The following is a 13,069-nucleotide window of genomic DNA, read 5'->3' as shown; positions in this document are numbered from 1 at the left end:
TCGGCGGAGCCCGCATTGCCCACCACCGCCGCGGCGGCGGGGTCTGCCCCGCGCTGGGTCACCTCCTCGGGGGCGAAGCCGTTCATACCCGGCGCCACCGCCGCAGCCGGCGGGATCCCGCCCCGCACCAAACTTCGCAGGCGAGGCGCCGCGGCCCGGCGGGGTGCTCCCCCGCTCCCTGCCTGCCTCCCTTCAGCGGCGGCACCGGGGCGCCAGTCCACCCTCAAGGGCGGTCAGCCCACACGCTGCGGAAAGGACTCTCCCCGCCAGCAGCCGCCGGCCGAGCCCCGCGACTACCGGAGCAGCGGCGGCGGCGGAGCCCGCGGGCCACCCCACTTCCTCCTTCCCCCCCTGTCATGTGGAGACTCTTCAGCTGTTTCCTATGTAACAACAGCAACCTGCCGCCCCGCCCCGCCCGCCGCGCATGCCGGCTGCCGCGCGCGGCCCCACGGGAAGCGCAGTTCCTGTCCCGGCCGGCGCGGCCGCGGCATCGGCGGGGTGCAGGATGCACTACGGGAGCCGCTTCTTTTTTCCGCTCTTTTCCTCCCGTCTGGAGGCCGGGCCCGCTGCGCGGTAGCAGCAGCAGAGGCTCAGCCCACCTTTAAAAAGCCCTGTGCATCAGCCTCTCTTTCCCCCCCTTCCCGTGCCTCCCCAGCGGCGCGTCCGTGCGGTGTGAAAGGGCGGCCCCGGAGGGTGTCGCGGGTCGGAGCTACCGCTGGCACGACCGAGCGCGTACCCGCGCTCCCAGCGACGCGGGGCCGGCTGCCTCCTCCCGGCCCTCGGCGGCGCCTCGCTGTGCCGCAGCAGCTCCCTCCTGTCCACTTGTTCTCGCTCTAGTGTTTTAGCCGAAGCCAGCACTGCTCGGGCTGCTCGTTCCGGATCGTCTATCTCCTGCCTTCCATCTTTGCCTCTTCCCTCCCTGCCTCCTTTCTTCTCCGCTTACTGTCGGCCATGGCTGGGCAGCGGCTCCCGTCGGCCGGAGAGGGCGAGCAGGCTCTCTTCGGGCGCTGCTGCCCCTCCGCCGGCGGGAGGGAGCTCTCCGGGAGCCGCAGCGCAGCCGCCGGCTGTGTCTCTCTCGGCAGAAAACAAACAAAGCTCAGTCCTTTGTTAGAGCTGCTTTTACAACGCACGTAGTCAGGGCTCCGTCCTGCGTTCCTGTGGCAAAGCCCTCTGAAGACAAAGGCAACTTACAGTGCGAGTTTCCAGTTTTGTCATTTAAAAGGACTTTTTGTTAGTAAAGGTGACTGTAACAACAGAAAAGAGTGAGAATGCAGAATTATATTCGCTAATGATGAACCAAGACCTTGCTGTGCACACGACTAGGTAAAATAGACACTGAGAATACTTGATAAAAGCAGGTATTTTTAGTTTTGAGGCTTTACAAAGCTGCGTAAGACATGCGTTGGCATTAAATCATTTAACAATTCAGCTGTTGACAGCAGAGTGGCAAAAGCAGCAAGCTCAGATCTACTGTCCTTTCAAGCACATTCAAAGGACGCGCAAGGAAGGAGGAGAGGTTTTGCTTTCCCTTTGAACTACCGCAAATATCCCTTTAAATCTCGGAAACGGCATCTGAGCTGAGCATACTCAAAGCGCAATGATTTAATCGCTGAAATATTTGACCGTATCGCTTGCTGTGCGTTTCCAGCTTGAAGAAGGAGTAGCAGGGAGGCCGGTGAATAATTCAAGGAGACACAGATCCTGCGTAAGCCAAAGTTCTGCGTGAGCCGGGAACACGATTATAGAGCAGTTTCAGTTTGTGCCGCAGATGGCTCCTTAATCTGATTGCGTAACGTGGTATTAGAGAATAAGGGTAGGTCCCACTGTCGCAACTGAATGGAGGATACAGTAACTGAAGCTAAACTGAGCAAAATGTCACAGCAGTTATCCACAAGGCACCTTTTAGTGATTCGAGAGGGAAATAGGAGGAGAGTTGGAAAAAATACTGAATTCCGCTTTTGTTATCAGCCAAGCTGAAGACTGTGTACTGCCTAGGTTTAGTTCCACGCTCTGCTGCTGCGCAATCTCAGGCAGCAAAGGTTTAACTCACTTTTTGAGTTTCTTGTGATTTCAAACTTTAAAAAAATGTAATAATGTTAAGATAAAAGAGAACAAAACCCCCAATACCAATCATAGCACACCTTAAAATCTGAGAATATAGGAAGCATAAACTGAGAAAAGTGGGACAAGGGTGAGTTCCAGGAATTCTTCAGTGGAAATCTGGGTCATGAATAACAATTTCTAGACTTTCAGACTATGTCTTTTGAGGTCCCTTTGGTTTTTTTTTTCAGATGGATTTGATGTTACTGTGAGCATAAAATACGCCAGTCTGGGTCCGGCTGCTGTGGTTTGGTTTGATGGAAAGATCACTTGTGCATTTTAAATGTTTCTGACCCTCTTTGTACGGTTTGGGAGCAGTTAAAAGCCTGATTATGTTACCCAGCCGTGCTTGCCAAGATGCTAATTTATAAGTGTAATTTCAAGTAAAGTAGTATCATAGTTTCATGATTAGATCATGATAAGAGAATCGTGGGACTTGGTTCTGCTTCTGCTGTAAACTGCTCATTTTCACACCTGTGCCATGTGCTTCTTTGTGGCCATAAAAAACATTTCTGTGGCTGCACAGCTAACGATATTGGGTTACAACTAGACTAGCAACAAGAAAAATCATTTAAATTTAATCCTGATCTGCTTTACCGCTCAGCTGCAGGATGTCCCAGCACACAGGATGGTGCAGTAGAAGGGCAGGACCGTGTGACTGGTGCAGGGGGATGACCACCTCATTTGGTATGAATGCCTGCTTACAGTAACAAAGAAATCACGTCCCTTTTAATCTTGCATCATATGTGGGATGAAAAATACAAAGAGCTGCAGCTAGATGGGCTTATCAGGCAGTATGAAGTTTACTACAAAAAGGATTTGCTAACTTTCATGAAAGCTTGGGCCCCATGAAATAGAAAGAAAAATCATTGTGGACTATGTTGTCTAAAATTAAGATTTTATAACATCAGCTCTAGTAGTGGCTAGCATAATTGTTCAGCTATAAATAAACCATGTATGTGGAGATGTTTTAAATAAACATAAAAACATGCACCATTGCGACCATATACAGATTAAACTTCAAAAATTAAATCAGTTCAAAGGAAACAGCAGCTCCAAACCAGCTACCCTGTACATGACATGTCACTAGGACTGACAGTGGAACTGAGTAGTACAGAAGGCAGCAGTAATCTATATCCCCTGTGGGTGCCAAGAACACAGCATGCATGACTTGTACGTGGCATGCAGAAAGAGCAGGAACTGCAGCATCCCAAAAAGTCTGCCTGAATTCACAGCTCCCAGGCTCTGAACTCAGCGGGACTCAGTGCCCCCTCTGGCACCGAGGCAGGCCAGGCACAGGTGGGAGCCCAGCAGCTTGTGCTTCTCTGAGATGCCATATGTCCCAGCTCCTGTTAGCTTTTGATTGATGTGTTTTGTAATTTCAGAGAGAAGAATGATAATCAGATGCATCACCTTGGATATATTGCAAGCACATTGCAAATGCATCACTAGTAATCAGTCCTGGAAGAGGAAGGTGGCTTGCAACTTTGTATGCATTTCCATGGGATAAAGTTCAGCTGGGGAGGAATATTCCCTTCCCCAGCAGGTACCATTCACTTGAAGTCCAAGTGTACTTTAGTGCACTTGTGTGCAGCACCTGAAATTATCCTGTTTGCAAAAGGAATAATAAGGAAAACTATTGATATACATTTTTTCTCAGCAAACACACATTTTCTTATGTTATGTATTGTAACTATTTCAGTGAAAAATAGATTCCTTTAAAACACTTGAAAAATTCTGTGAATTCCACCACACATGCTGGTGGTTTTAATAAAAAAGCAACCTACTCGACAGGCATTCATGGTCTGTGATAAAGAACAGTGACCAAATCTCTCCTTCCTTACCAGAAACAAAATGCTATTCTTTTTATTTTTCCTTTTCTTTTTTCTGTTTTTTGATATCTCATTTTCCTTTTCCACTCCAGCACCACCTAACCTGCTACTGCCTGTTGCTCTGCTTCAATTTTATTGTCCAAATTTGTTAAAGCATAGAGCCCAAAGCATAGGAATATTGGAACTTGCCTACAGACTGTATTTTTTTTACTTCTTTACAGGTTTTAGGCTAGGATAGTTAAAATATAATTTCAGATACTTAATCATATAACAAAACTTAATCTGTATTAGTACACATAGACCTTATTGTATATGATTCAAGAAATGCAGTAATAGAAGAAAAAAATCATAACTTTAACCAGTTATTTCCAGGTCTGAACCCAGCTGAAGCCAGTCTTGCTTTTCTAAGCATTCAGCCTTGTACAATGGAAACTCAAGATGTATGAAAGGGTTTATATAACACAGGCTTTTATTAAAAGGTTTAAAGCGGTAAAGAAGGTCCAAAACTACACATTTTATTTTAAAAATAATTTAGGGTTTACAGGATTAAAACTGATAAACCCACGTACTGTAAAAGCTTTAAAGTTTTGTTATATAGTCCTTGTAATGGTTTGTGCCAATTCACTTTCAGAATAAGCCATTAGTTACTGGGGGCATCAAAGGATCTTCTGATAGAAGACTTCGTTCTTCCATGCAAAAATACAGAAACCGTTATGTTCTTTGTTAAATGTACTTGACAAATTGTTTGTTGGTGGACTTAAACAACGAAGGATGAGTTAGGAGAGAGAGCTCAAACACAATGACTGCACAGAAGCAGAGATGCCAATCTCCAGCTTTGCCTTAGGTACCCCTCAATTTCAACACCGCTCCTCCTCCCCAGAAGATCCCACTCACCAAAGTGCACCTCCATCTCCTTGTTTCACAGTCACTGATCACTTGTTCATCCAGGTTGCTTTGAGTAACATTTTGTTTCATGTGATATGAGATCACACAGTTAGAAAGAGACCCCACTAAATCATCGTTCATGCTCTTCTGAAATGTAATGCAGCTATCTGGAACATATTATAGAAAAGTATCACCCCTAGAGGTTTTGTGTTATGCAATAAAAACTTAACTACTAGTAACAGACAAATGTAGGATATTGCTTAAGAATTATTTTTCAATCCCTTGGAATGAAATAAAAAACTTGCTCAGATTTTTTCCCTGTAAGATAAACTGTCATATCTTTTCAGCAAATTTTGCTGGTCTCTAATGCACTCTTGATACCACAAAAAGCACTCTATATACTCTGTACTACAGCCTTTCTTATTATAGAAATTCAGATTTGACAAGGGCTTTAACCACTTGGTTCTTGCTTTGTATAACACATACTACACCATCTTCACGGTTTTGTCAGAGGATCCTGGAAACTACAGGGCTCTGTTACACCATCATGTCTTCTTCTGATATGGATTCCTTTTACAGAAAGAAAAATAGGAAAGTTCTGTAGCCCTGAAGCCTCTTTGAGTGCCCCTGTCTTTGCAGTACAGTTATAACCATCTCTAGGTCTGACTTAGCTCTTGTTGAAGTCAACAGCATATTTTAAGTGCCCCTTGGGAGCAGGTGAACCATCCACTGAACCATCAGTTAGATACTTGGATTCCCTTAATAAAAACAAAATAGTCTGATATTAATGCAGACATTTTAATACAAATAAAATCAGTAAAATTACATATTTTTATACAAATAAAATCAATACAATTACATGTGTGTTTGGGGTTTAAATGCTTTCCTGACCTCCTGCAGAGCTCCTGGGTAAAAGACATAGATTGGCTTACATTCCAATAAACTCAAGTATAACAATAATTCAGAACTGCAGCTGGTTTTTGCTGATATTACTTGACAATAAATGCTTACCTGAGAAGTATTATGGGAAGAGGATCAGCTAAAATGTTTTGCCAAGTTTGTCACAAAAAATGGCCACCAGGTAGAATGTACTATGTTCCTATGTTTGAATAGTACCTACTGCTATTAGTCACATTCAATACACAGCAGCTGATCAAAAGCATTGCTTCTTTAATAGATATTGCTGTTCATCTTTGATGCTCTCAATTTCCTCACTTGAAAGATTAATATTAGAGTCTCACTCTGATAAAGTGTGATATTATATCAGTATGACTTTATCATACTGATAAAACTTCTAGCCTTTACAGTTGCAAAGGTGTATCTGAATCTGCTGAAGGACATGCTGTAAACCATAGAACACAAAAAGAGACCCTCACCCTCAAGTCTCAACATTAAAGGTTTTAAACAAATATGGGTTTAGAAGTTGGTGTTTTGTTTTCTTTTTTTTTTGCCTTTATCTAAGTATTTGGTTGTTAATATTTATTAACTATATAAATACCACAAATGAGACCCAACTTTGCTATTATAGCTATTCACAGGCACTAAAAAAAACACCCTTACCTCTCTCCAGAAGTGACTGCTGGAGCAGGATCTTGTAAATTATGTCAGAATTAGGAAAATAATAATACAGATATTTTACCTCTTAACTTTCACCTCTTTGTTGTGTGATTATCTGTGTTTCTAATCACATCATGAAAATCTGTTCAAAAACGAATCATATCTTCACAAAGTAAACTTTCAGCTACTAGAAAATGAGAATGAGAGTTCTCTGCTTTTAGTATTTGTACATATTACCATAATTAACATCATATAAAGTCTAATTATTAGTATAAAGTGTAGCAAAATAAAAATCTCACAACATGGTCAAGCCTAGGAACTGGAGTGTATTCATTAAGGTGGTTTCTCTCTTAAAGGCTTACATTGAAGTTGAGCATTTACAGATACAGATGTTTTTCAACTTTTAAAAACTGGAAAAGACATGTTTTGGGCTGCTATTTAGTTTCTCCTTAGCTTTGAATAAGCAAACCTATCTTTGACAGGGAACAACTTGAAATTTCCGTGTTTATTTCTTCAAATGCAGAACTGTGCCGCTCCCTGATTCTTTTTCATTTGCAGTAGGTGCTTATCCCTGCCAGTAGTTAGGGAGAGCTTCTACTTAACTTCACACACGGTCACACTAAATGATGAGGATTAACCATCAGCCCACAGGTTTATTATCAAACTTCAAGGTTTTTTTTTTTTTCCATGAGAACTGGGGCTCTGGAAGAGAAGCATTAGCTTTTGACTGGTATTACAGGCAGACACATTTTCTAGAAGCATAATAGCTGTGAAACAACCTCCCCTGTTACTATAAAGTACTTTTGAAGTATAGGGTATGCAATAGGGTGCTGTAGAGAAACTATACATTTATATCAGCAGTTGCTGGAAAATCCCATGGGATCCATGACTAAAAATGAGACTGATGATTCAATCAACAATTTCAAAACTTCACGAGCATTTTCTTTCTAGTCTCAGATTACCTATGTATCCTGTGGTCATTTCTATGACACATATCACAGCACTAGGTGCCGGAAGTAACAGAATAAATTGTTCTCCCAATGTCTACCTTAACAACAGCACAGGATGCACACCACACAACCAACACTTGAGACCCATTTAAGTTTAATGAGACCCATTGAAATTAATTTAAGCTTTTCCAGTACCTGGATGCAAGACACAGACCAGTGTGTTGATGAATATCACGGTGCTTAGGAGGGACCTCGTTGTTACCGGCCAAACCTGCTTATCTCTGCTGGCTCCTTCCTCTTGCAGCCCATGACACACAGCCTTGTCAACTCCAACTATTCTTTCTCTTTCCCAGGAGACTTTAGAGCTGCAGTGACAGCTTCTACTGTCAGGTTCAGCCTCATTTTAAATTTCTAGCCCTAATGACCACAGAAGGAAACAGTCCCCCAGACTGGGCAAGGGTACGAACAAAGCATTCTAGTTTGCTGTGTAGAAATGTATCAATAATCATAAGGTAGCATGGGTTGACAGGTACTTCATTCTGGCAGGAGAAGCACCAGCAGCTAGTGTCATACATCACTATTCAGAAGCTGGACAGTGACTACAGCCTCTTTGGATCTGCTCACTGGATGTCACACCTCCCGAGGCAGTCCAACCCTTTATCTTACTGCTTAGAAGGAGAAAAAAAAGTCCTCAAACTATACTCTCCAACTCACAAATGACAGAACAATTTTATTGGCAATTGAATTTCATTTCTTAAGAGTAAGTTGTGTATATGTTTCAGGCAAAGTACCAATGTTTACTGATGCTGGAAGAGTTTGGGGGTGGGGAGAGAAGAATAGAAACTTTTTTTACCCGTTTAAACTGTATTCTTACTGTAAATTAGGGCTAAATTAGGACATTTTAAAGCCCCTCTAAGCTGCCTGTGAAACTATCCAATAGATAAAGACAAATGCTGCTTTCTTCTCATACCTGTAAAAAGGGATTAGCAGTATAGCAAAACAAAGAAATTTTTAAAATATATTGAGGGGAAAATGTTGTATAAGTATTACTTTGAATGTAAACAAGAAAGTGAGTGAAAGCAAGGTGAATAGAAAAGCAAAAAGATAAAAAAAATGTTAAAAGTTTGTAAACCCAATGCAAAAAAAGTTACTGTCAAATCAAGACTGAAAAAGTTCAGGTAACAATTATTGTGCTCAGGAATTACTACTGTTCCTAATATTATCTGTGTTGGTACAAGAAGAGATTTGCTGTATTTATTTCTTATCATATGACAACTGCAGTTTCAGCCTTTGCTCTGCAGCTGTCCCGGATAGTGTCTCATGCAGGCTGCCTTTGTTTTAGGTATTGGGTACACAGCACAAAGTTGAAATAAGCTCCTGAGCTTTCAGACAAACCCAGCCTGGTGTAACTAACACAGCCACATTTGCCTATGAGCCGCTTAACTGGTTATGCAGGCTTTACAATAGCCCACATAATAAAACTAATGTTTAAAGGGTAAATATATTTCATTTTTACAACATACATATTACTCACATGTTAAACAACACCAGAAAAAATGGGGAACGTTCTAATACATTATCTTAAACGAAATTCTTTAAGATATTGACACAAACACCAGTTTTGTAAACTTTTGGGCAGCAGCAGTTATATGTGTTTTTATCAAAGTTATTATCAAAGAAAATAACTGCTTATAACTGGAACACTACAATAAAATAAGTTTTGTGTTGAATTTAGGTAAGCAGTAGCTTAAGTAGTTTTGATTTTGATTTTCATCCTACAGCTCCCACCATATATATAGTGAGAAATGCTCACATAAAATAGACCAAGAACATTGTTGCTGTCTGCAGACTTCATAATTCACATTAAAAGGGTTTTCAAAGCAGTGACCTACTTAAATGTTTTTTGTGTCTTGAATTTTAATCTTTTTTTCTGTAACAAAACCCCTGCTGATTAAAGCTAAATTTGCTTTCTTTCAACATCTTTGATTCCTATTAGCAAAGTTAGGTTAGATTAAAATCGAGAGCAGTTGTAACTCACTTTTGTTATTCATCCACTGACTTTTCAGGTCCAGAAGAAGAAATTGTCTATCAATCAAGAGTGATAACTTTCCAAAGCAGAATTTTACTGCCATTAGGCTAAATTAAGGCATACTCCATACAGGAATTTGGATAGTAGGAGATTTTCTGGGAAGTGACAGTAGAACTTCTTTATCCAACTGACTGAATTAAAACCAACAGCATCACTACATAAATACACCAGAATGAAAGTTTGGTCAGAGTTGTCATGCAACTGTAGTTTGCAATCTCCTCAGCTGAACAGATACTGTTGTAATGGATCCACTGATGATTTAATTCAAATAAAAGGCCTTTGTTACTTTCTTCCCTTGCTTTGTCTACACTGACACACTATCCAGAAAAACTCTAGAAGCTGCCCACAGAAGCCAAGAGACACAGTATGATAGAAAGCAGTATCACTCCCATCACACATTTTTGTTGTCCGTGACATACTTTTCTTTAAATCCATTTCTCAGCTCTGTAACCTGGTCTCACCCATCTGGTCTTTTCTCTACCTTCTATCCAGCATTTCTAGCCTCATTGCTTATCTCTCCTCACTTGCAGTTAATTGAAGATTAAGCTGAGTTAACAATAGCGCCCCAAATTGTGGAGCAGATTAGAAACTCAGAAGGGCTCAAAGCTAGGGAGCTATAAAACCTAAGAGTCATCTCATGAGCAGAATTATTCACACAGAAGTAAACTCCAAGTCCCAGAGTTTATGCTTCTTCCCCACAACTGTCATGCACATGTGGTTAATAAATTAACCACGCGTACCGACCAAAGTCAATGCTGCATAGATCACTGCTTTAGAAGAGTAACAGTGGCTGAATCTCTGGAGACAGAAATTGTGTTTTTGTCTGAAAAGCAACAGCGTGACACAATGAAAAACAGTGACAGCTTATTGTGGAAGCAGAGAAGCGCTTTTCCAGGCACGAGGGTGCTGGGAGGAAGGCACGGCTTTGGGAATGACAAGTTTCTAACATCAGCATTCTTGTGCGGGGCTTTCAGCATTGGCACTGCTGTGGGAAGCTTCCAGTATCATGTTCAAGCATGGAAAATTCTCAATACTGCCTTCCTTGTTGGAGGACAGACAGATGTTAAGGAGTACAACTGTTTGGTTTCTTATGTGTCCTGTGCTGTATGAGACAGCATGATGTAACACTGTATGGATCAATTTAAGTGTACAAAAGCTTTCTTTTCCAGGTAAGAAAATTTAAAGAACCTAATTTCTTTCTTAAAACATTTGATTAAATCATTTGAAAGGCAGATCTCCTTTTTTCCCATAGCAGTAATTACACTTTCTCAACCCACCTGCTTTTCCACAATCATTTTCTTCGTATTTTTAGAGCAGTTATAAAAACAGAAGCAACAGTAAAAGCCTTACTGTGATTATATCACAAACTTTCCAAAGGCTGCTCCAAAGTATTTTTTTTTCCATGAACTTGGTATATATATGTTAAAAGAGTGAAAATTTAATAAAACTAAAGTGTTGGGGTTTTTTTTTTCCCCTCCAATAACTGACAGAGTGTGTCTAGGTCAGTCTGGCAGGCAAGGAATGGTTTTACACCAGAGATACCAATGGTTGTACTCCGATTCAATCAGTACACACCTGTATTGCAAAATTCTACCATCTTTTACAAAACTGCTTTATTAACTAGAAAACACAAGAAGCTGTCATCAAGACATGGTTTACCACAAAGTAAACAACTGACCCATCTGGCAGCTTAACTCACCAAACAAAATAGCACTTTCCATGTAAAATATGAAGTTAAGGCATATTTAAAGCCACATGACAAATTAAAATAACTCTTTGCAAAGTGGATAGACTTACATAGAACTCAGTACTGTAGAACTGAAACATTAATTTGCTACAGAGAAGCAGTGGAATGGTTTACAGTAATAACAAACCATCCCCCATGTAAATGTTTATTTTAGATGGTAAGGAAGACTAAGCTTTATTTCTATGTTAAACACTATCAAAAGTAATAGCCACATAAGTGAACTGATACAAGATTGTGGATAACTGGCTTGTGAAGGCTTTGACATCTGCAGAGGGAATGCATATCTGCGGGTTGCTGTGTCAGTTTACCTCCCAATTACCCCCTTCTGTAGTGTGTTTTGGCTTTTAGGACTGTAGTTTAGGCAAATATACAAAGCTTAAAATGAAACAGGGATAAAGAAGGCATTTACTACCACATTAGTGAACTGAAGAAAAAAGGCTTGAAAAACTGTACCTAATAAGTTCTTATACTGAGCAACTCTGAATGGGGAGACTGGAGATCAAGACATTGACCACTCTCACACCTGCAGCTACCCAATACTCTCACATAGCTTAGGGATTTGTACTGCTGTCTCAAAGCTTGATTTGTTTTTTCTTACCATTGAGAAAGGTTAATGTGATTAAAGCTCTACTGAAGGTATCTCATCTTCAGTAAACAAAGTCATAACCTGCTTTTCACCAGGGCTATAAACTACACCTGAAAAAACAAGAGTGTTAAAAACCAATTAGATTACTAAGAATATTTACCCAAAGTAGAGAATTGGATGAAGATAATCAGACAGAAGAAAACCAACATCAGCAAAAGCTGTATCATGTAGTCTGGGGTCACATCACAGTAAAATAAGTGACTGTATGGAAACTTTCTCCCCAAACCCAACGGGCCAGATTCACAGCTAGCGGTGCACTTGAAAGCACTAATGCAAACCACAGGCGTGGTTTGCACTAAAACCTCAGTTCGACCGAGATTGGGCCCCAGGCTTTCCCTTGCTGCGGCTTGCACTTTACAGAGAGCCCGGGTGTGAGTGGGGGAACCCACTTCTCACAAGCAACCCCAAAACCCCTCCAGCCTAGGAGAGGGGAGCAGGAGGGGCTTCCAGGAACGGGTTAGCTTAGGCGCCGAAACCCAACTTTCAGCCCAGCTTTACAGCCAACGGCTGCTGCCCGCCAGACCCCCGCCCCATGGAGAGAAGGACGGAGGGATGGAAGGCGGCGCTGCTGGCCCCGGCCGCCCCCGAGCCGGGGGAGGCAGCGCTGAGGGACCCGACGCACAGCCCGGCCCGCCGCCGGGCCCGCTCGCTTTGTATTTTTAAACCACGCCGCAGCGCGCGCGCTCCGCCCAATCAGATCGGCCGCAGCCGCCGCCAGCCAATGGCGAGGGCCCCCGCGGTTTTTTAAACCGTCCCTCTCCCCCAATCGCCGCCCAGCGCGCTCCGCCCTGCCCCGCCCCCCCACTCTCCTCACCCCAACCGGTTCCAACGGGTATGAGCGCCAACGACCCCCTCGCGCTCGACCTAGCTCGGGAGTTGCTCGGCTTCTGACGTCAGAGCGGCACGCGGCCAATCCCGGCCGGCCTCCGCGCCAAGGGGCGGAGCTTCGGGCAGTTTGAACCGGCGCGGCAGCCAATCGGCTGCGGCGGGGGGCGGGTCCCCGGGCGCCGCGGGTCGGGTTGCTGTGGCGGGCAGTGCCGCGGAAAACAAGAGGCGGTAAGTGCGCGGCCGGGCACCATTCGGCTGCAGCACCTGAGGGAGCAGAGCCCGCGCCGCCCGCTCCGCTCAGCCAGGCAAGGCCCGCGCAGCGTGAGCGCGCCGGGAGAGACGGAGGGAGAGCGGGAAGGAGGGGACGGTAGCGGCGATCCTGGGCGCAGAGGCAGCGAGGGGCTCCGACGGCGGGCGGCGCGCCCGGGGCTGAGG

The 13,069-nt window shown here is 43.3% G+C and overlaps 2 protein-coding genes across 3 annotated transcripts in view; one reads left to right on the top strand and one right to left on the bottom strand.

The window, feature by feature from the left end:
• Window positions 1–358, bottom strand: part of SAP30 (Sin3A associated protein 30) — a 7,353-nt gene extending 6,995 nt beyond the window's left edge. The window contains exon 1 of the mRNA XM_042014875.1: window positions 6–358. Within this exon, the coding sequence (XP_041870809.1) occupies window positions 6–86 (81 nt within the window). The 5' untranslated portion in view covers window positions 87–358. The remainder of the gene's footprint in view (window positions 1–5) is intronic.
• Window positions 359–12,771: 12,413 nt separating this feature from the next.
• The window catches only part of HMGB2 (high mobility group box 2), a 2,531-nt gene continuing 2,233 nt past the window's right edge, over window positions 12,772–13,069 (top strand). Inside the window, exon 1 of one of the 2 annotated variants that reach the window (XM_042014917.1) lies at window positions 12,772–12,862. The gene's annotated coding sequence lies outside the window, so the exon portion shown is untranslated. Of the gene's footprint in view, window positions 12,940–13,069 lie in introns of both variants that reach the window. The other variant, XM_042014916.1, reaches the window with a different exon arrangement.

This window comes from Corvus kubaryi, unplaced genomic scaffold (genome assembly GCF_017639235.1).
Source record: "Corvus kubaryi isolate FWS band 111438036 unplaced genomic scaffold, C.kubaryi_AGA036_p1.0 split3-131, whole genome shotgun sequence".
Lineage (NCBI taxonomy): Eukaryota > Metazoa > Chordata > Aves > Passeriformes > Corvidae > Corvus > Corvus kubaryi.
The sequence above is the reverse complement of the archived record's forward strand: the minus strand, read 5'-3'. Positions and strand labels throughout refer to the sequence as shown.